Source organism: Stigmatopora argus, chromosome 23 (genome assembly GCF_051989625.1).
Source record: "Stigmatopora argus isolate UIUO_Sarg chromosome 23, RoL_Sarg_1.0, whole genome shotgun sequence".
Taxonomy (NCBI): Eukaryota; Metazoa; Chordata; class Actinopteri; order Syngnathiformes; family Syngnathidae; genus Stigmatopora; species Stigmatopora argus.
This window is the reverse complement of record NC_135409.1, coordinates 2,258,262-2,282,502: the sequence shown is the minus strand read 5'-3', so window position 1 is coordinate 2,282,502 and position 24,241 is coordinate 2,258,262. Positions and strand designations below refer to the sequence as shown.

The 24,241-nt window shown below is 44.6% G+C and overlaps 2 protein-coding genes across 15 annotated transcripts in view; one reads left to right on the top strand and one right to left on the bottom strand.

Annotated features, from left to right (window-relative positions):
- Positions 1–24,241, bottom strand: part of LOC144069111 (uncharacterized) — a 163,081-nt gene that overhangs the window by 88,994 nt on the left and 49,846 nt on the right. For all 3 annotated transcript variants that reach the window (XM_077594224.1, XM_077594226.1, XM_077594225.1), the window contains one exon: positions 5,209–5,327. In XM_077594224.1, the coding sequence (XP_077450350.1) occupies positions 5,324–5,327 (4 nt within the window). In that variant the 3' untranslated portion in view covers positions 5,209–5,323. The remainder of the gene's footprint in view (positions 1–5,208; positions 5,328–24,241) is intronic.
- sox5 (SRY-box transcription factor 5) overlaps positions 1–24,241 on the top strand; it is a 63,138-nt gene that overhangs the window by 3,020 nt on the left and 35,877 nt on the right. For all 12 annotated transcript variants that reach the window (XM_077594214.1, XM_077594217.1, XM_077594218.1 and 9 more), the window contains exons 2-3: positions 4,494–4,692; positions 11,090–11,312. In XM_077594214.1, the coding sequence (XP_077450340.1) occupies positions 4,494–4,692; positions 11,090–11,312 (422 nt within the window). The remainder of the gene's footprint in view (positions 1–4,493; positions 4,693–11,089; positions 11,313–24,241) is intronic.

The following is a 24,241-nucleotide window of genomic DNA, read 5'->3' as shown; positions in this document are numbered from 1 at the left end:
GACAATGTCCATTTTTTCTCCATTTTACGGCGTCCTCCCTTATTTTAACGCTAATGAAAGTCCCTTATGCTTGTGCGGGTGAGACACTCGTACCCGCCTTTCGCGGCCTACTACCTCTCAAACACTGGACGCTTTGTGTGTGTGTGAGCGTCCACTTTGCTTTAAGCTATCATCAGGGGGAAATCCACAAGCATGGCTAAGAGCGCAAAAATGTTATGGTTAAAAATAGACCGATCGCGGCTAGTGCGGACGTCCAAATATTCTTAAAACTTTTAGACAATTTCCTTATGGGGCAGGGTGACTTTCTTACAAACAGCTGATTGTACATGGGGGTAGGTGGGGGGTGGTAAGTAAGACAACACCAGGGCTTCAGAGAGAGGAAACGGGGTTGCGCTTAGGGGGGCTTGACAGGGAGATGGAGACATAGTGGTCAGATAAAGGGTGGAAGTAGGGGGGCATATTTGCTAATATTCTTGCCTGAGGTGTCACAAAATACCCTCAAATATTCTGACGTGCCCTTTGGAGCTTTTTGGGGGGGATGGGGGGTCCAAAATAAAAACGTTACGTTACATACGGATATCCGATGGCATGGGCCGCTCGTGCTGCGGTAGAAATACGGCTTGTAATCTAAAGCGTACATGCACATTGACTTTACAGCGTGCGGGATTCTCCAGAGGGGCTCCCACGCTCCTTGAAAAGGAGTTAACAAGAGCAGTTAGTGCCATGATTATGTTAGCTGCTAGTGTGTGTGTGTGTGTGTGTGTGTGTGAGAGAGAGCGAGGGGAGGGGGGCTGTGTGTCAAGCAGTTTACCTTTTTCCTATTTTTGTTCAGAGATTTGAGGCAAAATTGAAAAACATCAAGGTGGGGTTTGTTCGCTTGGCCTCGCCGCAACCCCGCTTGTGTGTTCATAAGCCGCCCGCATGTATTTAAACACACATGCGTAAGCCTCGCCACGGTGTGACGTGCCAGCGGCGAGCCGGTTGCGTTGATTACAGGGCCCGCCTAACCGGCCTGGAGACGGTTAACCCGCCGTCCATGGCGATTACGCGTGCGGTTAATGGACGCGCGTCCCCGTCCCGATTACTGACTTAGCAGCAGTGGACATATGTGATATGAGAGCGACTTAACGGAGGAGCCGCTAATCATCAAAAAGCCAAGGGGGAAGTGGCGCTCTAATCTCAGCTTAGTGCTGTCACCGTGCGCGCTCGTGTGTGTGTGTGTGCGTGCGCTTTCTACACGAGTTTGTGGAACAGAAGAGAAAAACAACAGATTAGACAATTGGGTTTTGATTTGATAGTTAGAAATACATTTCGGGGTGTCTTGTCCTTTTCAATGATTACAGTTAAATAAAACCGTTATAAAGCACCTGAGTCACAATTTATATTCCAGAAAATACAGGCCAAATAAATCGGGTGTGAGGGAGTAATATCCTTACTTTTGATGGAAAAGCAATTTTCTTTGCTCCGATAAGGACATTTTTAAGTGGCTCTCAAACTTTTTGAATGTCCGTTTTTGTGCGGTCCGTGCATGAGATTGGCAATATATTTCCAGTTGCAAATCATTACGTAATTTGTGGGGACGTCGAGGTTTATGAAACGTACGGTAATGTTGAAAAGTTTGAAGTGACGTAGAAATCAATCCAATTATTTAGAAACGCAGAACCTACAATGAAAAAGGAGGAAATGGTGCTTTTCTTTGAAGAAAAAAAAGATGTGTGAGTGTCCCTTAACTTTTGAACGAGTGTCATTTTCAATCACGTTAGTCTTGTCAGTCATTGAATTGTGTACTTTCAAAAATATGTGTTTGACATGTTCCGTGCAGAAATTATGACCCGAAACACGCTGCCGACTTATGTTATTAGTAAAAAGAAGGGAAGGGGGGGGGCATCATCTTGTTTAATCCTCGTCTCATTCCCATCTTTCCAGCGTCTTCTCCTCGGTTTTCGCCGGCGCGGGTTTAAACGAAGTCGCTGGCGTAACCTGCGCTCGCTGCGTGGCCAATCGTGGAGTAATGCCACTTCAAAGCCATTAAGCGGGGCAAAGTGGGGGAAGAATTTTATAGCTGAAGAGGGTCTGCGAACGGCCTCCCCTCTGAGGAAGTGCTGGCAAATTTGGAAAGCGGGAGGGGCGTTGCCAGAGAAAGTCATAATAAAACGTGTTTGGATAACGGCGCCCTTGTCTAAAATATGATCAATGTCGCTACTGTGCTTCGGAAAATCCTTCTATTTTTTCGGCGGAGAGTGTGTGAGGTGATTCAAAGGTGACCCCGACTGCGCGCGTGTGTATACATAGGGTTATGATTAGGCAGAGGTGTGTGCGGGACACACAAGGGGAGGTGTGTGTCGGTGTGTGTGCGCCAAACAAAAGGCCTCAGTGTGCGGGGAGTGAAAGGAGGTAAAGTAAACAGGCAGTGATGAAGACAGACCTGCAGTGTTGGGGCCTCTGTTGTATGCATGCATGCATTCTAGCATGTGTGCACAGCTGGGTTGGTCACTACAGTACTTTGGATCTTGTGTGAGGATTCATCCACACTATCGTTATCTTCAAATGACTCTGAAATGTCAACAATCGCACGCGAGGTTTTATCTCCAGCCTTTTGTCATCTACGTAATTTGTCGATTGTCCTTTATGGTACTTTATGCTGAGTAAGAGCCACAAAGGTGAATCATGAGCGCAGATAAAGAAATGTATGGCGGCGCACAATCGCTCATGCAGACTTTCATTGTTGCACATACGGACGGCTTTGTTGATGTAACATTTTCCGCACTGCAGGATCCAAAAATGTCATTTCATGACATTTAATGAAAGCTCAGTTCACATGAAGGCGCATTTTGTAGAGCGGAGCAACAGGTGGGGGATACAACACCAGAGCCAGTCAGAAGCCATAAGAAAATGCGTTGGACCTCAACTGTTAGTTTGCATTTGGGTGCAGCTACAATCTTTTTTCTTACTGCCTTAATTTGCTTTTTGTTAATGGTTTGATTGAATTTCAAGTCAAGAATCCCGTTAATTCCCGAATTAGAGTGCAACAAAGAGGCGCGCAAAAATAAAATCAAATTCTTGGAATTTGTGAACATATATGACATCTTAAACGATTCTCCACGCGGGCGAACCCAAATGAAAATAAAATGGCGTTCCGGGAGCAATGCTCATATTTCCTCTCCAAGCTTGGTGCTGGAGATTGCTTGACTTTGGCTGTCATAAAGCAAATAAGCAATGAATTAGTAGCAGGGCTGCTCCTCGGAGCGATGCCAGATCGGCGGTCCAAAAGAAATCCAATAGAGGGTAATCAGTTTAGCGGAGTAAAGGACTGGAGAGAAAAATTGGAGGAAGAAAGCAGTGGAAGCTAAAGATATAAAAATTGGGATACCTGTTGCTTGTCTTGGTGAGCGCGCACACACACACACACACGCACGCAGTTATACGCACACGAAGCCCCTCCATTCTCACCAAGCGTTGCCTCTGGGTGACAGCCCCTTAGCTGCCTATTACCTAGGGTCATAGTCGCGGTGGCTTCAAGGCTTACAAGTTCATCTGAAAGCACTCAGCCGACGCTGAGAACCACATTAAATTCTATTATTGCTGCATAGTCGCTGCATCCCTATTCAGCTGGAGTACGCGGAGGCAAATTTACCTTACGAGAGACAGAGTTCACCTAATAGATGTGGCTTTATATCCTTTGCTTCTTTTCAAGGGAACAAAGCCATGGTAACAAATTGACACAGCGGGGCTCTTGTGTAGCTAGCCATTTTCCTTCAGTCCCCCCTATTGTCCAGAGGTTTTCAGAAACATATTATTGTCAGTCTTCGTACTGTTCTCTCTCTCTTTCTCTCAGTGTCCATTATTTTCTTCTCAGTCCTACTCTGTCTGCTAAAGCCCATTGTCAAGGCATGGTGATTTTCCCACACAATGCCGGTGCAAGCGGGCTTTATTTACAGTAATGGGCTATCTTTTAGAGACGTAAACGTTGAATGGCAACCGACGGAAACACGTTGGAAGAGCTGAGAGTGTGTTTGAAGGTCTGCCAAAGAGCTGAAGGGGTTATTGTTTCGTCACCTGAATGAACACATGGGATTTCTCTAAGTGCTGCAGAAAGAAGTCTTAAATCTTCATGTCTGTTTTTTTGTTTCGTTTTTGTTTTTAGGAACTGGAATTAGTTGACTTTTTTCGATCTTAGTCTTGCTGCGTAAAGCACTGATGTCGACCTGAAAAATTCCTGGTACGAACAAAGTCTTGACTCTAACCCATTGTATAGTGGTAAAGCTTTTACAAACTTGTTATCATTTCTCGGTGCTTTTATTTGTCCTGGGGTCTTTCTGAGAAATGCTGTTCCAACGTATTTTCATATACACCGAAAAGTAGCTTAGTGGAATGAAAGACAATAGAACACCTGGTCTCTTCTCCTATGCTTTAATATCGACGTTGCCAAAACCCCGAATAACCCTCTTCGTCCCTGTCTTCTACCTTCCTTATCCTTGTTTTTTGGCTCCCAGGATGTCTTCCAAGCGACCAGCCTCTCCATATGGGGGGACAGATGGAGAGGTAACCATAGCAACCAGCAGACAGCGAGTGGAGGATGAGGAGAGCGAGGGACTGGGTGGTGTGATCCACCTCCCGTTGGCCCCCTACTGCAGCAAGGTGTCCCCACGCTCGCCCACTTTTCGGAGCTTGGACAGCCCTCCCAACAACATGGTAAGAACTTTTGCGCGATCTAGCGCTCCTGCCACAAATGTCTGACGTCAGAGTTTGTAACTGAGGGTCTAAATGGACTTGAAATGCAGAAGGCCAGAAGACAGAATTGCGGCGTGTGTCTGCAATTTTCTATCAGACTATTCTTACGGTGAAAAAAGAAGGTCCAGTGCTACCGTTTGACACCAGAAAGACTTTTTTGCCGTCATGTGCGTGATACCAGCCGTCGCCCTGAGCCCATCTGATGCGAAGTTGCGTGACTGCGAAACATGAGCCATTGCAGTGATTCACAGAATGCAGGTTGAGTGTGACATTGGGCAAATGTATAGTGGATGTTTGCATTGGGGTTTTATACAGTGTTATGGCTCACTGTGTGAGTCATTCAATATTAGCGCGAAACAGCAATGCAAGGCAACGAGGGCAACTCGCCAGCAATTTAAAAACATCGCAACATTTGTATGTTCAATCATGAAAATATGTTGATTGAAATTATTATGAGTCGTCTGGTTTATGTCTTACCTGTTAGATATGGGGTTTCATGTATAAAACTTCACAATGCTGAAAACGTTGACATTCTTGTATTGTACATTCCAATCAGATTGCCACAGCAGTTGGACAGAATGAGTTTTGAAGGTCATCTGTAAGTGAAAAACAATTAAAAAAAATATGTTATAAGTAAAGGTGAATAATTTAGGATCGTATTTGTTGGACTGTAAGTCACACTTAAAAAAAAAAGCTGGGTCTCCCTGTGTTTATTTTGTCTCTCGTTCCCAATTTTACCATTAATTTTAGATATAAAATTGGTTCTTGTTACTAATTAAAGAAACTGCCCCCCAAAAAATCCATCTTATACTACTGTGTGACTTATATATATTTTTTTCTCTTTCATTAAGTGTTCTTTGTTGAGTGTGACTTATACTTAGGTGTGACTTATAGTCCGAAATATACGTGTCTTTTTAAGCATGGTCATCAGAGACTTTTTCACTAGACGAATCACGTCAGACGTTACCAATATTCCCAATGTAAGGTGAAACAGGTTTGTTTTCTTTGACGAGAAGGAAAAACATCCGGTTCAACCCGAAAAAACATATTTCTGATGGCTTTTACGTCACAACTTCTCATCTTTTTTGTGGACTTCGCAAGACAAATGTATCTGCAAAGTAAATATTTATTCTTGTACACATGCAATGATTTACACCTAATTTGCCATGGACATTAAGACTGGACAATCTACTTGGAACACATTTTAGGTGTGTTTGCGCATCTACTTAAAGCTGTACGCGTCCTTTCCTCCACGTTGTACTGCGTGTCCAAGCCAATAAAACACCCCACCCTACTACGCTCATACCTGCCAGCTATAAAACAATCCAAATGAGTTTAGCAGCTATGATAGAGAGCAAATTGTAATTAGCTAGCTGATTAGGAAAAGGGCCACTCCCAGTTGAACACTGATTATAAACCAAAGTCCTTGCATTTTGGGCTCAGGACCAAAAGAGAAGATAAACGCAACCATGATGGTTCTAAAACAGGTTATTCTTAGAAGAAAACCAGAATTTTCCCGCAAAATGATAAAATTCTTCAGTCTGTCATGTTGTTAAACCAAATTATTGCTGAAAATCTGCATTGATGAAGTGCTGCTTTTGCACATTTGAATTCTTGTCTATATTGATCTGTTATAGCAGAAAGACAACAGTATTGACAAGTGTGCTCATGCCGGTGTAAATACACAAACTCTTTGGGGGAGGATAGAGGGGCTGCGTATCAAACTATTCACACTATATGATTGACTGAGGAGTTATAATGTGCAGGTAAAAGTGCGTCGCAAAAGTATCTGCTTACCCGAACACATCTTGTACAGGGTAATACATATTTCTATTACCTGATTTAAAAAAAGTGTGCATTTTAATCACGTACCTTTACCTGAGCGCATTACAACTTCTCAGCCAATCATATAGCTTGAATCGGACCCAGAGACCTTGTAACTTTTTTTTTTGAGCCGCAATCCCACTGCGAATGAAACATAGAGGGAGCTTTACTACTAGAGTGGGTGGAGGGCCAGAGAGGGGGCTTCACTGTCCCTTTCTGGACAATAGGGAGAAAACAATATGGAAACACTCGACTTGGAAGTGAGGCGCCGGGGGGTCGGCAGAAAAGATGAAGCAGGCGGGGGAATTACAGCTTTATCTTGTCATGATGAATTAACGCGGGGGCTCGGAAACGCTTCGCTGACCTCTTCATTCCTTCGCTGCAGCTTCACCTACCTAATACACACATGCGCATCCTGTAAATATACTTCACTTAACAGCATTTCACTCCTAATGAAAGCTCCCGGTAAGAAAAGCTGCTGTTTATGATTGTGTCCCAATGATTGTAATCTGGCTAAAAGGCTGTTTTATTACGAGTCAAGTTCCCAGAGTGCGCGACGGGATCGCTAAAAAGCAGTTCAATCAGGGGGGTGAGCAAGATTTTTATTTTATGTTAGCGTTATGCATATCTTTGCAGCAGGAAATTAAAAAAAGAAAAAGCATGCAAATGAGGCAGAGGAAAGCATCCTGTCTGGGAAATGTGCTAATGGGCAAGCACTAATTGTTTTGCTAACACAACCCAAATCATGAAACATATTTCATCAGGGTTTTTTTTCCATGTTTATTTTTTTAAGGGTGCGACTTTATCCTGGTGTTGCGTGTAATGATTTAACACCAAACACTGCTTAGCTTCGCATGCCAGCGTTGCTCTCATGTATCAGTAATATTCTGGAATATGTAGATGCCTGCAACTTGGATTACAGAGTGTTCACATTGCAGCTCAAACTAGATCGGATCCAGATGGAATCTGCTTTCCCTAAATCACACATGAACGAAATAAGATTTGTCAGAGCACCTCCCGATTTGAATTTGAGGACCTCTGAGTCACAACTGAAAGTCTCTGTGTTTAGACATGGCATGTGAAGGGATTTGCTCCGAGTGTGTGTGTGTGTGTGTGTGTGTGTGTGTGTGTGTGTGTTTGTGTTTGGCTGCAAGTGGATGTCATGGAGATTGGTACTTCTGGCGTGGAGCGAAGTCTTTACCTCCCTGCAGGAGCGATCAGTGACATTCTCGTAACTGTGCCTGTGCCCGCGTATGCGGGTGTATTTTAGTCGAGCAGCTGTTTCCAGCTCTTCCCACTGTCGCATTGTCCGTGTCGTGATCCGCCACGACATGCCAAGCATCAAATACTTCACACGTGCACCTTGCGCAAGGGGGAGTGTGACTGTGTGTGTTGGGGGGCTGGAGGGGCTCTGTTGGCTCAGTTAAGTGTTTTTAAAGCAGATGAGCTTAGGACAAAAGTTGCTTAATTCGGTTCCCTTGCAGAGGCAGTAAAGGGATGAAGCCTAGTGATGCGCAATTTTTACTTTGTTCCAGTCATTTGGAAGAGAATTGACATCTGCAAACTAAAGGCAGAACCGCCCACACCGCCAGCTAAATGCGGTGGTGCGCGCACACCTGCAGGCGATCTGGGTGCCGAACAAAATGGCAAAAGTTGCTCACTCGTGACGAGGAGAGGGCAGGAATGTTTAAAAAACTGGAGCGTTCACACGTGGGAATAAATGCATGCTGATGAGGAAAAGTTGGACAAATCGTGTTTAGCTGAGAAGCGCGGCGGCGGGCGCACCTGACACTACTTTGGAACGTCTCCCTCTGGTTTTTCTGTCTCGGATGCAAATGTCAAGGCTGCAAATTGTCACCCGCGTGGATTAGATACTTCATTCATGTAGCCTTTAGGACGAGGCTGTCACACGCAAATCCCACTGAAACTGGTTTCAGCATTGTTCTTTCTCCAACGATTTGGAAAATGACCTTCATTGTTGAGCCAAATGACATTCTGCCCCACCGCCGCTCCTCGCACACTTTGCTCATTCTTGTTTGTTTTTGTATGCGCAACATCTTTCTCGAAAGAAAAGAAAAGTGACTGTTTTAAGTAGGCGCTGGATTAGATAAATGGGATGTGGCAGGTGTGACCGCTGCCTTCAAGATGCCTCCTTTCCTCCCTCCCTGCTCCCTCGCTCTGTCAACGCGCTCATTTCCTCTAATAACATCACCTCGCGCTCTCTTTAACCCCCATGCCAACCCCCCGCCACATCCCTCATTTTCCTAGCAGTCTGCCGCCGCCTGGTCTCATTTACATGGCGTGTGCTCGCAATGATGCAACTCGTAATCACCGGGACATTTGGGTATTTGAAGTGTGAATTAGCCTAATCTGTCCAACGGGAGTGCATGGAAGAAAGATAGGAAGGAAGGGCGTGACAAAAGACAGGAAAGGTCTTTAATTTTCACCGACAGGGTCAAGAAAATGCAATGGCATTCCAAGTAAACTTTCTGATGTGCGCGTTTATTCAAATCACAAGTGAGAAGTGTCCATGGATTTATGAACGCCTCACAAAACAGATTTTTTTCCGTTTGTAACATATCCATCATTCAGTATACAGGGCAGGTCTTAAGACAGACCACCAATACAATACTTTAACTTTAGTTATTCTGCTTTGCAGCATCCACCTGACTTCAGCCTGCCGTCAACTCGTCCGCCTGTCATTCGTGGACATTAAGTTACACAGTAACCGTGTCATGCTCGGTGCACAATGTATGCGCAGCAGTGCCGGCAGAATGAATGAATTATTGAAAGTTCTGACTTATTCAGAGTGTGAAAACACAAGATCGAAGTGAGATTAAGCGAGGGACTCGGCCAAGTGGAGGGAATTCCGAGTGATAATGGTGGTCTGTTCCCCTTGTCTCGTCCATAACGTAAACTGACATTTGAAGGGGTTATTACGGCATCCGTGTTTGGAGCAAATTGTATTTGCCGTTTATCTCGATGACTTAGCTGTGGACTGTGATCTGAGTATCATGTTCCCCTTCCAGGTATGCGAGTTAATCATTTGCAAATGATCTCCACCCAAATTGGCACGAGTTACATCATAGCTGTCTCTCCATCACGTGCCCCCACACACGCATAAACAATGTATAGAGGAGTTAGTGTGCCCCAGGTTTCGAGGTGGTGTTTGCCGCCCTGAGAAGGGATTAGCCAACGATTAACTCAGTGGACCATTGACCCCTCTGTAGGCTGAGAGCTGAGACTGACTGACTCACTTGATTCCGGAGTCCCTGCGAGCAAAATAAAGGACATTTTGCTTTCATTTTTCACTCCCCAGGAGATAAACTCTGCACTAATCCAAAAACACATCTATTTCTAAAGAAGCAAAATTGACCAAAGCTGTCCAGTTTGATGTATTCCAGGTTGTTCAGACTTAGAGGGGGGCACTCTCAAAGATCTACAACACTGTGGGCTGCTTTCTTACAATGCGCGCTCCCTCTCAGTCTCATGTCATCCCATTTCCGGAACCACTTTATCCTCATTAGGGTCGCGTGGGGTGCTGGAGCCTATCCCAGCTGACTCCGGGCCAGAGCCGGGGATCACCCTGTATCGGTGGCCAGCCGATCGCAGGGCACAAGGAGACGGACAGCCATGCGCACTCACGCCCATACCTAGGGGCAATTTAGAGTGTCTCAGTGTCACTGTTAATTGGGCTGAGAAGGTATTAAGTCAATCTTCCAAACAAATGCCACCTCGATTGGATTGAAGGCTGAACAGTACTGACCATTCAAGCTGTTCTCGTAATGCCTCTCTACCCCGCTTTCCGCACGGGCCATTCCAAAAGCTAACGCTTTATAAATCAATCCAAGCTTTTAGTTTCTGCTCATACCGCTCAGTTTTGAGGGCGAGTAGAGACAGCAGGATAGTTATTCACGGCGACAGCCTGGCACAACGAACAGAGCACCACTGTTGGCTCCGTATATAATATTTTGTAGCTGTCATGCCAGTTGTTCACTCTTTTGTGATTTGAGTCCTTACATAAATTTACCACTTGACAAAGTGCCAAATCTTTGCTTAACGCCATTAACAGTCTCGCAAGACAAAAGTAGCGGTGCTGAAACTCGGCCTTACGAGTTGTGTACGGTAACATTGGACGGCGCTCAAAGCTGAGCTGCGGAGGGCTTTGTAATGAAGCGGTAGCGTGCGTCCGAGAGTTTCGTTTCATGTGTTGGTTCTGTCAAGTTACTCCAAGTCAGTCAAACGCAGATTCCAGTGCAGAAAAAAGTGCGTTCTAACTTACGAAAACTGGCAACGGATTAAAGTCCAAATACCGAGCCATGCTGGGATGGGAGAAAAGGAGAGGATGAAGGGAGCAAGATCAGGAGATAATTGTCCTTATTTAGAGGTACTAATTCATGAACCTAATGACTACGTTTGCGCTCAAGCCCACAATATCCTCTGTACCGAGACAAAACCAAGACCTTTGGGAAATGATACAGTGGCAGGATGAAGACCGGTCTTCAGCATTCTCTTCTCTTCTTTTGCCTTCTAGGATCTGGACAGCGCCAAGGTGAATTCACTTAGCCCTTACCCCCTGCACAATGCTACCTCACCGGGCAAAGATGAAGGCGGGGCGGGGGGTCGGCAGTACAGCGACGGAGGTTCGGCCACCGGCACTTTGGGAACCCCGGAGAGACGCAAGGGCAGCCTGGCAGATGTAGTGGACACACTGAAACAACGCAAGATGGAGGAGCTGATAAAAAATGAACCAGAAGGTCAGTTTTTCCCTCTCCCCCTCAATCTCTTTTGGCTTCTCTCTTCTCTGTCATTCTGTTCTGAACACACACGAGAGGCTTTGTTGTTGTTGTTTTTCTACCCCGCAACCAGACAGCATCAGCGGGCCCATTGTCCACAAATCTTTGCATATTTATCCCTTGCGCATGTGAAAAGCTTCCCCACACACTCGCCACTAGCTCTGCGTTGCTTGTGTGTCTTCTGGCTACCTTTGTAACCTTAGTTACAGAACCGTACCACCCTGTTTTCGTGTCAGACATCTAATCAAAGACGCTGGATCGCTTAGTGTCTGAAATTAAGTCTTGACTTCTGACAGTCGGGGTTAAAATTAGCCTTTGGCCAACTCTAATTACTTCTTGGCGGACAACTGGGCGCTTAAGTCACTACATGCAACAGATAATGGTGATAAGGAGATGGCCAACAGGTGCCCGTCTCCTGATATAAATATGTTTTATTGACGGCCACCTTCGTTGTTTGTCAAAACAACTTCCAACTCATGTTTCACCGCAAATTCTCATGACATTCCGCCCCAGAAAGGTTACCGTGCAGTGAATAAAACACTACAACTGTCTTTACCTCCCTTTGTCAGTACGTGTTTGTGTGTGTTTGGCCTATACTTTCCCCTGGTGCATCAACAGGCTTTCATTTCAAGCTGTGATGTGCTAACCTTATTTTTAAGGCTTTTCTCAATACGGTCAAGACTGCCGCTGGTCTGCTTTTCTCGCTGTCTGCTTGTTTTGATACCAGTCGATAGAGAGGCCTGTTGTGGCAAAAATGGCACACTTAGACTCGTGTACAAAAAAAGAAAAAGAAACGAAAAAATGAAAGGTGGGGAAAACTGCAGTTTGACGAGATGAAATGTAATTGAGGCGCATTTTGGTCTATTCGCTGCTTCAGTGGACAGCATGAACTGGCACAGAGGGCGAGAAAAACAATAATGGGTCTTTACGAGTAAGCCAGGGCAGGTGGCACAAAGAGAAATGAAAAGAGGCAAGGGGTGAGTACAATAGGAAAGTTAAGAAGTTATCTAAAGGAGCGGCATCTTCATAAAGCCCATTAGTGGCGATCCAGACCGACCGGGAGCATTATCAGCTGTAGGTTCAAATGAAAAGGGTCAACAAAAGCGCCTCCAGACCTTACGCACACAAAACCCAGACTGGTCAAAAGAGAGAAAATAACTAAAGACAGGGGAAAAGGGGCGAGTGACGCTTGGAAATGAGAGTGAAGGCAAGATAAAAATCCTTCAGTGCGAGCTATTGTTTGGCTGTGCGGCTCACAAAGGCCATTAGCAGAAAACAGCAGGTTGGGATGAAAATTTAATGAAGGCTTTAATCATTATGAAAGGCCTCGAATATTAGTACACTCTCTCACACACAGATCCTGGCATATCGCTTCCAGCTGGATCAATGACACACACTTTTAGAGGAGCTGGGATGAGAACAAGGAGCCAAAGAAACAAAATGGGTCAAAAAACAATAAACGTCTTGAAACCAAAAGTGGACTTGGCCTTGAGCTGAATTTCACACACACACAAAAGATGTCACGCACAAAGTAAGTTTACGGCAGTTGTTGCTCTACTTAAGGTGGATGAAGGGTCTTGTCTCGTATACTAGGGCAGAGTGTATATACAGTACTTATAACAATACAGGGAGTCCTCAACTTACGAAAGACTTCCCTTCCAACGCCGGCGATGTAACCCGAATTTTCACCTAGGTCGGATTTCACAATTCAAAATGTAACTCAAAATACTGGTATAGAAAAAAGTGAATGCATTAGAATAAAGAAATACAATGCTGTACTTGACATTACTTCTGAAACGTGTACGGAGAGTTTGGCTTTTCAGGGGTTCATTTGCAACTCAAAGCACGAAACGTGTTGACTACTGTGACACCAACAGAACGAAACCAAAATCAACTTGCCGACCCCTCCCTCTCTAAGGCAAGTCAGACACTTAAGAACAACCCAGAAAACACAGCACTCAACACGACAGCATTGCAACATGCCGCATCCATGCAACGCAATTTGTTACATGACTGTTCTTGTTTTTACGTTACATGAACCGGAAGTTGTTTAACTTTGACTGTCCTCTACACAAGGTCTGTGTGATCGGAAAACTGCAACATGGGTTTTCGCGCAAAAGTTCTGCTTTGGTCTGAACGAAGCATATCTTCATCAATATGCGCCGATATCGCTCTCCTATTGATCATGTCAGAGGGATTTATGGATAAAAATGGAAGGGAATAGATGGATGTTTGGCTCGATTAATGGAGGCTTGATTGCGAATGGTTGAGGAGATACTGAAGGCACCAAAGCACTGCTACCTGGCATCGCTTAGATATCCCGTGCTCCAGTAGTGGAAGACGGAGAGAAGACAGATAGTGGGTGGATGAGTGTTTGGATCAGACTGAAGGGTGGCTACAGGCCAATGTGGTTGTTTTAATTAAATTATAAGTTGGGTGGTTGGGCATGGGTGAATTGGTTAATAACTGCAATAGGAAATGGCCGGTCGGATGGATGGTTATTATTAGTTTGGTTGGCGGATGGATTTATATCGAGCGAGGTGTCCACCCAGGGGTCAGACCCTTACTCACTTTCTGCCTTCACCTGACAGTTTAGACACGACATGGATGTTCCACAGCAGGTTTTACAGGCTCGTCGGCAACCTTCAGGTCAAACACAATGGTGTATTTATTTATGGCTAGCCGTTCGTGCCGTTTTCGCGGTGCTCCAAGGCACCAGTCTCCGTCCTGAGAATGCCAACTCAATGACAGATGTCGGACTACACTCGCGCACACACACACACACGCACACACACACACACAGCACTTCATCTACTTCCAAGGCAGTGAAGGATCCAAGGGCTTGCTTTTAGAGCGCACTGAGGCATTTTATAGGACAGCACTTAGGCAAAGCCATTGTGCCAGACAAGCACACATTGGCCGCGACTCGCTCACGCCTCCGTTCACTCCAGTGGGTGACAATGGGAAGGGCGGATACATTCTGCCAAGGAGCAGGAGAGGGAGAAAGAAAAGGAGGGTGGAAAAAAGCGAGTTTGATAAGTGGAAGGATCGGTCGGGGCAGTCTTTCATTCATCCGTCCATCAGATCGCCTCCCCCCACCCCTTTACTTTTCTTCATCTTGCCAGTGTCTCGCTAGCACACACGCTAAACACCATCAATGCATATACAGTCCTCACTTTAAGAGGTCTGTTTAACTGTGAAATTAAACTGACCAAAAGAGTTTCAGCATGGAGCCAAGACATGAAAAAGACGTTATTTATATCTCAGCATATGTGAAGTGCCACTCTAGATCAGTTTGTCCATCACACTACTTCTGTGGGTGTGAGAAATTGTTTCAGTGGTGTGCAATTCAATTCAAATGACTGTCCAATTTTGTTCTCTTCTGTTTTTTCTTCCGCCTCCCTTTTGCGGCATGCGAAAGCGGCTACATCACGCACGGCCAACTTGAGGCCTATTGTAGGGCAGTCCATTGTTGCCCCAATGAAAGCCGCATTCAAGTCACTTCTCTTATTGAATTGTTTTGCGTCTGCTTTCTTTTTTCCCCCTGCTCCGACGTTCCTTTCGAGACAACCGGTGGGCATGAAACTCCCATTCTGCCTTTTCTTCCTGGTACAGATGAGAGATATCGAGGAGATGAATTGTATGTGTGTCCCCATGTGTGCGTTGGGAAAAAGCAGCGCCTCGGCTTTTGTCCGATACAGGAGCATAAAGGGGCTTAGAGAGAGAGCAGAGAGGGTCCTGTGGTTTTCCTGATGGTCTGTGTGTGCATGTGAGTGTGTGTTATCGGCCTCCCGGCGTGGCATTAAGTTAAGGACAAAGGCTTGAGGTTCATGAATCAGCCCAGGCTTCCAAGCTCGGCTATTGTGGCCGAGTCACAGTGTGAGTGTCCTGCAGCATTCTGGGTATGTGCATGTGTGTGTGTGGTCATATCTGGTGACCAGGCAGGTGGGGCCAATATGTGTATGTGCAATTTTGTGCATCACCCCAGCCATAAGAAATGTGTTTCCAGGCAAGCGGCCGTCAGACTGTCAAACAGATCCCGAAATAATTGACAGACCCCCCGTTCACTTCCATTCGGCAACGTGTCTTCCAATCAAATCAAAGGAATCCGCAATTTATCTTTCCTTCTCATAAACTCTCCTCATTTGCACGCCCGGTTGTTGTTTTTCTTCGCCCCTTCTGTTATTCGCTTTCCCCAGTCTCTCCATTGCCATGGAGAGACAGAGGAATGTTTTCCTTTTTTTGCATAATGGCTTCAAGGTTAATGAGTTTTCCGCGCCAAACTTTATCCGCCGGTTTACTTGAGGATATTGAAAAAGACGATAAACATTGCATAACAGAAGACGCCGATGGATATTTTTCAATTTGATCTATGCCGATGATTTACATTCTTGTAATCCAGAAGTGGTCATTTAAGAAGAAAAAAAAGTTATTCATGTTTGCTCACTGGGACCGCTTGAGTATTGTAGTTGTCAATTATCATGAAGCTATGGATTCCTACAATTAGGTGCATCTCAATACTTTTGTCATACTTGTTGATTAGCAAATGTCTTTGAAGCCACGAACACAAATTAACCCCTGACCAGTCGGTCAGAGGCTAGCTCCTGCAAATGAAGTGCTGGTTGCCTCCTGGGGTGCGAGGGGGTTACCCTGGGGCGAAGGAGGGTGCCAACTGTGCGGCCCCGGCCCTTATTGTTGCCAGATGTTGGGAAACGGGAAGCTGAAATCTCCACCCCCTTCCTATTCTTTCCCATCTTGGCGACCGTCTGATGCTCTTAAGGATTGATTGTTGTCCTTCCATCTTCTCCCTGATCCCCGCCATCCCTCCTCTTCCTCTGGCATTTTGCCCTCTCTTCTTCACATCTCCCCTCATCCCGGAGCCCCTCTCCAGCTTCCCTCCATTTACGCTTCCTCTCGTCTCCTCCCCGCTTGTGCTGGGGAGCAGCGAACAGGTGTTGCCTCCTTTTGATTTGGGCGCGTTTGGATTAATGTTGTCAGCTCAGCTGTCGAAACAACTGCCACCGCCAGATGCCAGTCAGTTCGGGACGAGAGCTGTCACCTCCACACACACACGCATGTAGATGCAATCGAGCTCGTACACGCGGGTCCTCTTGGCTCATTGTTACACCCACAGAGCGAATCAGCTGCTCGACGCGAGTCCCGCTTGTAGCCCAGGTGGGTTTTTGTGTTGCCTTTCCAAAACATAGCAGTCAGAGCTTGAGGCGATCGCCCCGCTGATTGTTAACGCACAGCGGAGGTACTCGCAAGATCTCGAATGCTCAATCGGCCTTTTAGGGTGTTTACCTAGCCATCCTTTCCTTTCGACTTGTCTCCGTCTTTGTACGTGAGTCATGTGTTGTTGTTGTTTTTTTCGGCATTCGTCACCGTTTTCTTTCGGCGCGGAACTTCACCTACGTGCACGTGGGCGAAGCATCAATTTTTTAACATCTATTTTTCTTTTGTTGACAATAATTGGAAGGCAACTGCCCTAAATTAGTTCCACTGAAAAAAAATCGACATTAAAATGAATATTTTGCAATAACATATTTGACATTCAGACTACAGATATAAAACAACCACATTAATGAACTAATCCATTAGAAAAAATGTAAGTAACGTATACTGTTAGAAACAGATTCAAAATTGAATACAGGAGAATTCACAAGAAACAATGGCCAATAAACTAAGAATGGTGTTTAAATATTAAATAATCTAAATAATATAAACAAAAAAGTCAATGCAAATGATCCAAATATGCATTCAATCACTGATCATGTACTGCAAATTTTAACTGCTTCCATGAGGAATTGGTTTCACAAATAAAACTTGAATATCAGCTCCCCAGATTTCCCACAAATATCTCAAATCGGACATAGTACTTGTTCTATGTCAGCTCGCAACGCCATTCCTGTAACATTTTTGGATTTCTCCAGACTAAACTCTTGTGAGAACACGCTGCACGAGACAACAGAATAGATCGCCCCCCCAACCCCCCCCGACCGATGACTCTCATACTTGTCTGCTAGCCTGACACTGGGCAGTCTTGTGATCAGCTTTCAAAGAGCCGCTCTCCCTCACACACTGGACACTTGTTTGGGAGGTCACGTCGGTTTATCTGACACACCCGCGTGGCGCACACAGGCCACACAGTCCAAAACGGAGGCCTCTTTTTGACCGTTTTTTCCCCTCCTTTAGCCCGTATTTAACGATCACGCCCTTCTTGTACGTTTTCTTGGCTCACTTAATTATACAAACAAGGTTACGGAACGAGGTTATCCTATGACAACAAAGTCTTTTTATCCGCCGAGCTAAACATTGTTAAGGCAATTAGTCCACTAAGGGAGTCATGGGTGTCTTGTCAGGAAACGAAATGCAGGAATTCAATCTCCGCAAACACACGTGAATGAAAAAAAAAGTTATATAATATCGAAGACCATTACAGTTGGTGAAATCGATTATGCTCACATCTGCCTTTTGGCTGCAGATGACGCGAGTGAGTTTGGGGCGGCTTTGTTATCAACATTTATCCCCCCCCCCCCCAAATGCTATCTTCCCATGGAAAATGGGAGGAAAAAGCTCTGAGCGCACACATGTTAGTGAGCCAAACATTCCTGTGACGTTTGGTTTTGACGTTGGCCTAATGGTTCTCACATGCCACTCGGCCTTATCTTACAAGGAGACAATGAGGGCCTTTTCTTCCTTCTTTTAGGAGTTTAAAAGGCATTCTTGTCTGATAGGATAAACACTTGCATGTTGAGACAAAAAAGATTGAGAAACAGGGAACATATGAAGCCCTCACGGGGAACAGTATCAAAACTATAATTTTTGCATAAAAGTTGTTTTCCCTTTCTCACACAAAAATAATGTCATTACATTTCAACCATGGTATATATGAATAATGAATGCTTCTAGCTATCACAACACACAATGTGCCAAATCCATACATAAATCCTTGCCTGCCACTGACGGTGATTAAAATCCAACCCATTAAGGGGAGAGTTGACAGCCATCATTCACTGCCAGCCTCTCCCAGGCAAAATGAATTGGACGTCTATCGCCGATCAATGCCATGAAACGCCTCGGCTTTCAACACAGATTCTTCTTTAACTAACTACCACAACACATGGCTTTTGTGAAAACTACATATACATACAACAGGAAGTGAAATTATTCAGATGCTGTATCTCCAATTTCCAGCCTGTTGGACGCCGCCATTTTTAAATATTAGGATGTTTTCTGGGAGCAAATTGCTCAGAATTCAAACGAGGGATTGTTAAAATTTCTCACTCACACAGCCCTGTCACACCCTCGTCTTTCCTGTTCTGCCTGAACAAGTAATTAACCAGCACCTCCCACTCAAAATAGTTTGGATTTTAGGAGCTACATCAATATGGCCTTTACAGGGAAATGAGTTCAATATGTTAAATCAAGGCAAAATACCATATTTTCCAGACTGAGTCACTTTAAAAAAAAAAAAAAGTTTGGCCAGGGTTGAGATTTCTGTGTAAAATTATTCACACGTTATTATATCAGGTCATATGTTATTTTTATAATGAACATCAAGGCCTGTGTTGATAATTGGGGATGCAAATTATACTCCAGTTCGACCTATATGCTTTTTTTCCTTTCATTGTTCATTTTTTGGCTAGTATGAATTTTAGTACGAAAAATAGGGTAATCATTTTTCAACCTTGGCGTTCACCTAAAAAACGCCCCAAAGTCCGCTATGTTTGATTGTTCGGCCGGCATGCATAGCGGCACACTTGTGTCAAGAGCTTCTCGCCGCGCTGTCCGTCGCCCTGCCATCGCTTTGACAGGCAGACGAAAAATGTCACGACTCAGTAGAGAAAACGTGCATGTGTGCGTTTGCGCCGACGGTCTGTTGTATTGCTAATGTGCGGGTCGGTCGGCGGCCCTCGTACACGCCGGGCCCCGACACACAATGTCTTCTTTTGTTGTCACGTTAAAGTGATGCAATAAAGCGGTGCAGTGACAAGGACGGCCCGAGGGCCACTGCAGTGTGACGGGGATGTGGAAAGTGAGTGTGTGTGTGTGTGCATGGAGACAAGAGCACTGAAGAGGGGTTATTGCCACAAGACAGATTGCAAGTGTCATTTTCCATTACAGCAGCTTGAACCAGTGCAAACGCACGCAGCCTCGGCCTATTTTAACGAGATGTTTTTGACAGGAGATGTGCGTGCCTTAATAGAATAGCAAGACTATTAGATTGTCACCTCCGGTGGGGAAATCAGAATTTTCGGAACGGGTCTTGGCGAGGATTCGATTTGAGACGGAAATCAAAAAGGGAGAAAATGTGGATTATGAAGCACCAGCGGGGAACGGTTTTAAATTGAATGGAGGAGAGCGGTGCCATGGTTGCCACGGCAACTGACATCAGGTGGACTCATTTCACCAAAATGCATACAGCCATGAAATTTCAAAAAATATTTTGAAGATTTTTTTAAATACATTGGACACTCCCATTTAAGAGATTTTGTGGGTTGAAATGATAGCGCTAAAAATGTAAACAAATCTATCGATTAAAAAATAATTCTACTACCCATAGTTGGCATGGATTTGGTCCAGCCCCCCTGCGACCCTTCGGAGGATAAACGGAATGGAAAATAAATGAATGGATATAAATATGTTCAGTTTTGCAAAAATCTGGATATTTTTTGCCATTACATTAGATTAAACTTTATTCATAATATTCATACATATGATTGGCCTGATACCCATACATGCCTGGGGTAGGCTCCGGCACCGATAAGCGGTTTGGAAACATGTATACTAATACAAATTTACCAAATACAAAAAGATTGTCATATGTGTAGTATCTAGTCAGCATTACATTATATGCTTCCACATCCGTGTGGTTCTTTTGAGTTTTCAACCATTTATTTATAATTACCATTCAGCAGTGTAGGTGGAACCCAGCATATTTGTCTACATTTACTTAATATATTGTTTCTCTGTGTCTCCAAAGTGTTCAAACTTCAGTAATGACACAACACAATGCACTAATGGGGGTATTTGTTAACCAGGCAATTAGCAGGCAGTATGTGGAATCGCTCCAGCCTCCAAGCTTTAGGCGAAGCAGTCGAGCGCCAATACAGGCGTCTCGATGTGATCATCAAGCGTTTTCATGAAGATCGAGGCCGGCGAGGCAATTAAGAAAACGGCTCATGTGCCTGCGACTGCGTGGAAGGACCATTGCCGGGAATAGCGTCGCTAATATCCCCAACGCTTGGCCAGATAAAAAGTACAAACACAGAATAAGCGCAAAATCCGAGAGAAAGGGGAAATGTTTGTCCCCGCAAAGTTTGCTTCCGACTTTCTTGAATGTCGATCCAGATTTTTTATTTTTTTTCTTCAATATTTTGCCCTTCATCGTTCTTTCGCAATGTCGCGCCCTCACCGCTGCTATTTCTGACTGCCAGTGTGTGTGTGTGTGTACGTCGTGTGTATGTGCGCGCCGATCGGGCTCTCCGAGATTTTGTGCCAGTATCAGAATTGGCTGCGGGTTTGGTTCAAATCAAATTGGACATAAGCACCCACAACACCATCTGTTAGGCAAAGGCAAGCGGAGTGAAGGGCAGAACTCTGTGCGCAGATAAATGGATTTTCAATTTATTAAATTGTTGACTGACACCCTCCGAAATGTTCACTTTCCGCGTCGCCGCCAACTATTCTGAGAAAGCCTCCATTAAAGCGATACTGCCATCTCGCTCGAGCTGCTAATAATAGCGTGATGAAGGGGACCTGCTGTTTAGATTCAGGAGAAATAACTTATAATAACTTTGAAGGAGATCATTATGGAGTAAACATTTTGCTTTGTGCTCGTGGACTTCCTGGTGTCGCGCCTCACGGCTGCCAAGTGCTCTGGACGTTTTATTTATACTAACTAAACTTGGAGAGCGCATCAAAATTCAGTTTCTCGCGAGTTTGCTTGAGTGGGAGTGGCAAAGTAAGATGTAGGAATTATTGACGCTTGCCAAGTACAATGAAATCAAGTAGCAAATTGCTGCTGTGAGTCACACACCTGGCAAAAGTGGACAGAAAGCTTTTTGCGATATTCTCCCTCTAGAATTCCCTTCCCCCTCTTCCTTATCTTTCGCCTTGGCAAAGCGATTTTGACCGACATTGAGAGAATCAATAAAAGTGTCCCGTCAAATGGACCAGCTCAACCAAATTTTAAATCAATCAATAATCACGATAACAACATTATCATTTGTTAAGGGACCATGTTGTTTTAGCCCGACTGCTATGCAAATAACATAATCTTTGGAAAATGTACATTCATAATTTGATTTCCAGTCAGGAACAAAGTTAGAAACACCAGAAAAATCAAACAATCCTTTGACTTTAGGGAGTGCAACTCATTTGGAGTCTTTTTGGACTACCAAAATATCTATACAGTACTGATAGATGACTTGCTGGTAAGACAGCCAATCACAGTTAGAGACACTTCAACAAGACTTTGTGGCTGATTCAATAGATGTCAGATTATCAGACTTCAATTTCAAGATTTAGCTGGCATTATGTTGTTAAAACAGCCCACCGGGAATACCTTGTTCTGTTTTCAATAAATTGAGGTATATTCCTTGACCAAAAGTAGAGTGGTCACTAGCGTTGTACTCAAGAACACACTAAAACAAAAATGGCCCAAGACCAAAACCTGACAAAAACCAAGACTTTTGGAATTGAGACTGAATCAATACCCAGGCTGACAAAATCTTGACGGAAACTCCAGAATTGGCCTCGAAGCCCACTCCAAGACAAGACTTTTGGGCGAGAACGGACCAAGACCTTCAACAACACTAGTGGTCCTATCATCAGTCCAGATTTTCTCTTCCTAGGAAAATGCACTCTGCGACAATAGAGAGTCAAAAGAATGATAAGGAACCCGAGTTAGTTATGCTCGCTCTGATTTAGCCTCTAACTCGGTTAAAATAACACACTTAAGTTAATAACTTGTCAGTGGCAAAGATTCACGTTTCGCTCTAACTGGGTTTAAATCTAATCGCGCCATCGTACGTAAACATACTCTGTCTGCCTCTTGTCACATTTGCGCTGCCATCTCAATACTTCAGTGTTCGGGGTTGGGTGAGGGGAGCGACCGGGGCTTAGACAAACGCTGCCACTAGTCGTATAATTGCTTATTCAACGCTGACCTCTGCTCTGCTCGGGAAGGCGGTGAGGGAGGATGAAGGAGGAAGTGGCGGGAGGAGGTGGGCTAGCCGAAGTCCCATCTTGGCTGCCAAGGCAAGTCAATGTGCGGCCTGTTTACCGACCCAACCCCCTTTTCTGCGGGGGTGGGGGTCCAAAGCCAGGGCCTTTTTTTTCCTGCGGACCCTCCTCCTTCATCCTCAGAGCCCGGCTGGGCCTGGCGCTGGCACAGAGGCCCCTTTGTTGTGCACCCCAAGGTCTCTTTCCACATCCCCTCCTCCATCATTCCACCTCCACCTCCACCTCGCCGCCGCCTCCCTCCCTTTCACAAATATGAGATAATAGGAAAAAATGGAGCTCACCACTAGTGGTGACTCAGGGCAAAAAAAACAACATGCGGGCGAACAATAGAAAGTGTGAAAGCAAAACGGGAGATGGCACCGTTCCTGAGCTGGAAAGTGCCCCGCCTTTCTCGCTAACGGCCAGAGCCCCCCCAAAAAATACAATCTACATATATAAATGCCGGAAAGGTTAAAGCTTTACAGACTCCATTTGCAATATATATCCCAACCCAGCGTGGGCGCAAAAGTTTACCGCGTTTTCCTCACACTCATACGAATAAACTTATTTTTTTGGGGGTGGGGGGTGGAAAGTTTTTAGGGATTTCAGTTTTTAGTTTCATGCGGTTCCTGGCAACTCTCAAGAGTCGGGAGCGGTTGCTATGTTTTCATGCGACTGTCGGGATGAATTAAAGGCAAAAAAATGAAATTGAACTTGAAGTGGAAAATGTGCGAAAAAAATGGATGAAATACAAAGAGAAAACAAAATCAGCCCATGTTTCAAACTAATTGGCTAATAATATACATGAATGTATAGCTGATATATAATCTTTTTAATTAAAGCAAAAAAATGTAAAATAATATTCCATTTAAAAACGGATAGTCAAGAATAAAAACAAACTACGAAATAAATTAAATTTGCATAACAAGTGTAAAATAATTAAATATGACCCCAGGGTTATTTGCAGCATTTGTCTCGCTATTTGAACATGTGAAATATACTCGAATTAAATAGTAAAAAGCAGTTCATGAATAATATATAAAATTCCACTGAAACCTTTAACTTTGAGAGTAAAATAAATGTATGGTGAAATACTGAAAAGTACTTTACAAATAAAGTTCAATTACAGACAGAGTCATAAAAATTAGGAGGCGGGGACATGCACTGGGTGGGCCAAAGTCATCCACCAGGTATGAGGGGCTAAACAAGCATGTTGAGGGGACAAGGAGGTCACAGTTTAAGTTGTGTGCACGGCGCCAACCTCCACACACACAAACCCACATACAGTACATGTGTCCATTTCTGGATTGTGTTTATCAAGGGGGGTCAGCCTGCGTTCATTCCGTGCCGAGTCCACATCATCAATCAACATCGCAGAAGGCTACAGCGTGTCTCTTCCCCTCCTGTCTCCTTTCCCTTTTTTGCCATCCTCTGCACAATGAAAGAGCCTCTTGGCTTTTTATTAATAGTTAAAGTGGTCCCCAGCCTGTCACTTGGGACAATGGCTGCAGCCCTGTTAATAAATAAAAATTCTAACTAGAGATAGAGGCAAGAAGAGGGAAAGGCTGCCATTTGTTGTTCCCTCTCACGTGTCAAAGCTCTTTGGCTTAAAAGCCTCTGTCATTGTTGAGGAAGAGCAGTGAGAAAGGGGAGTGGGGGTG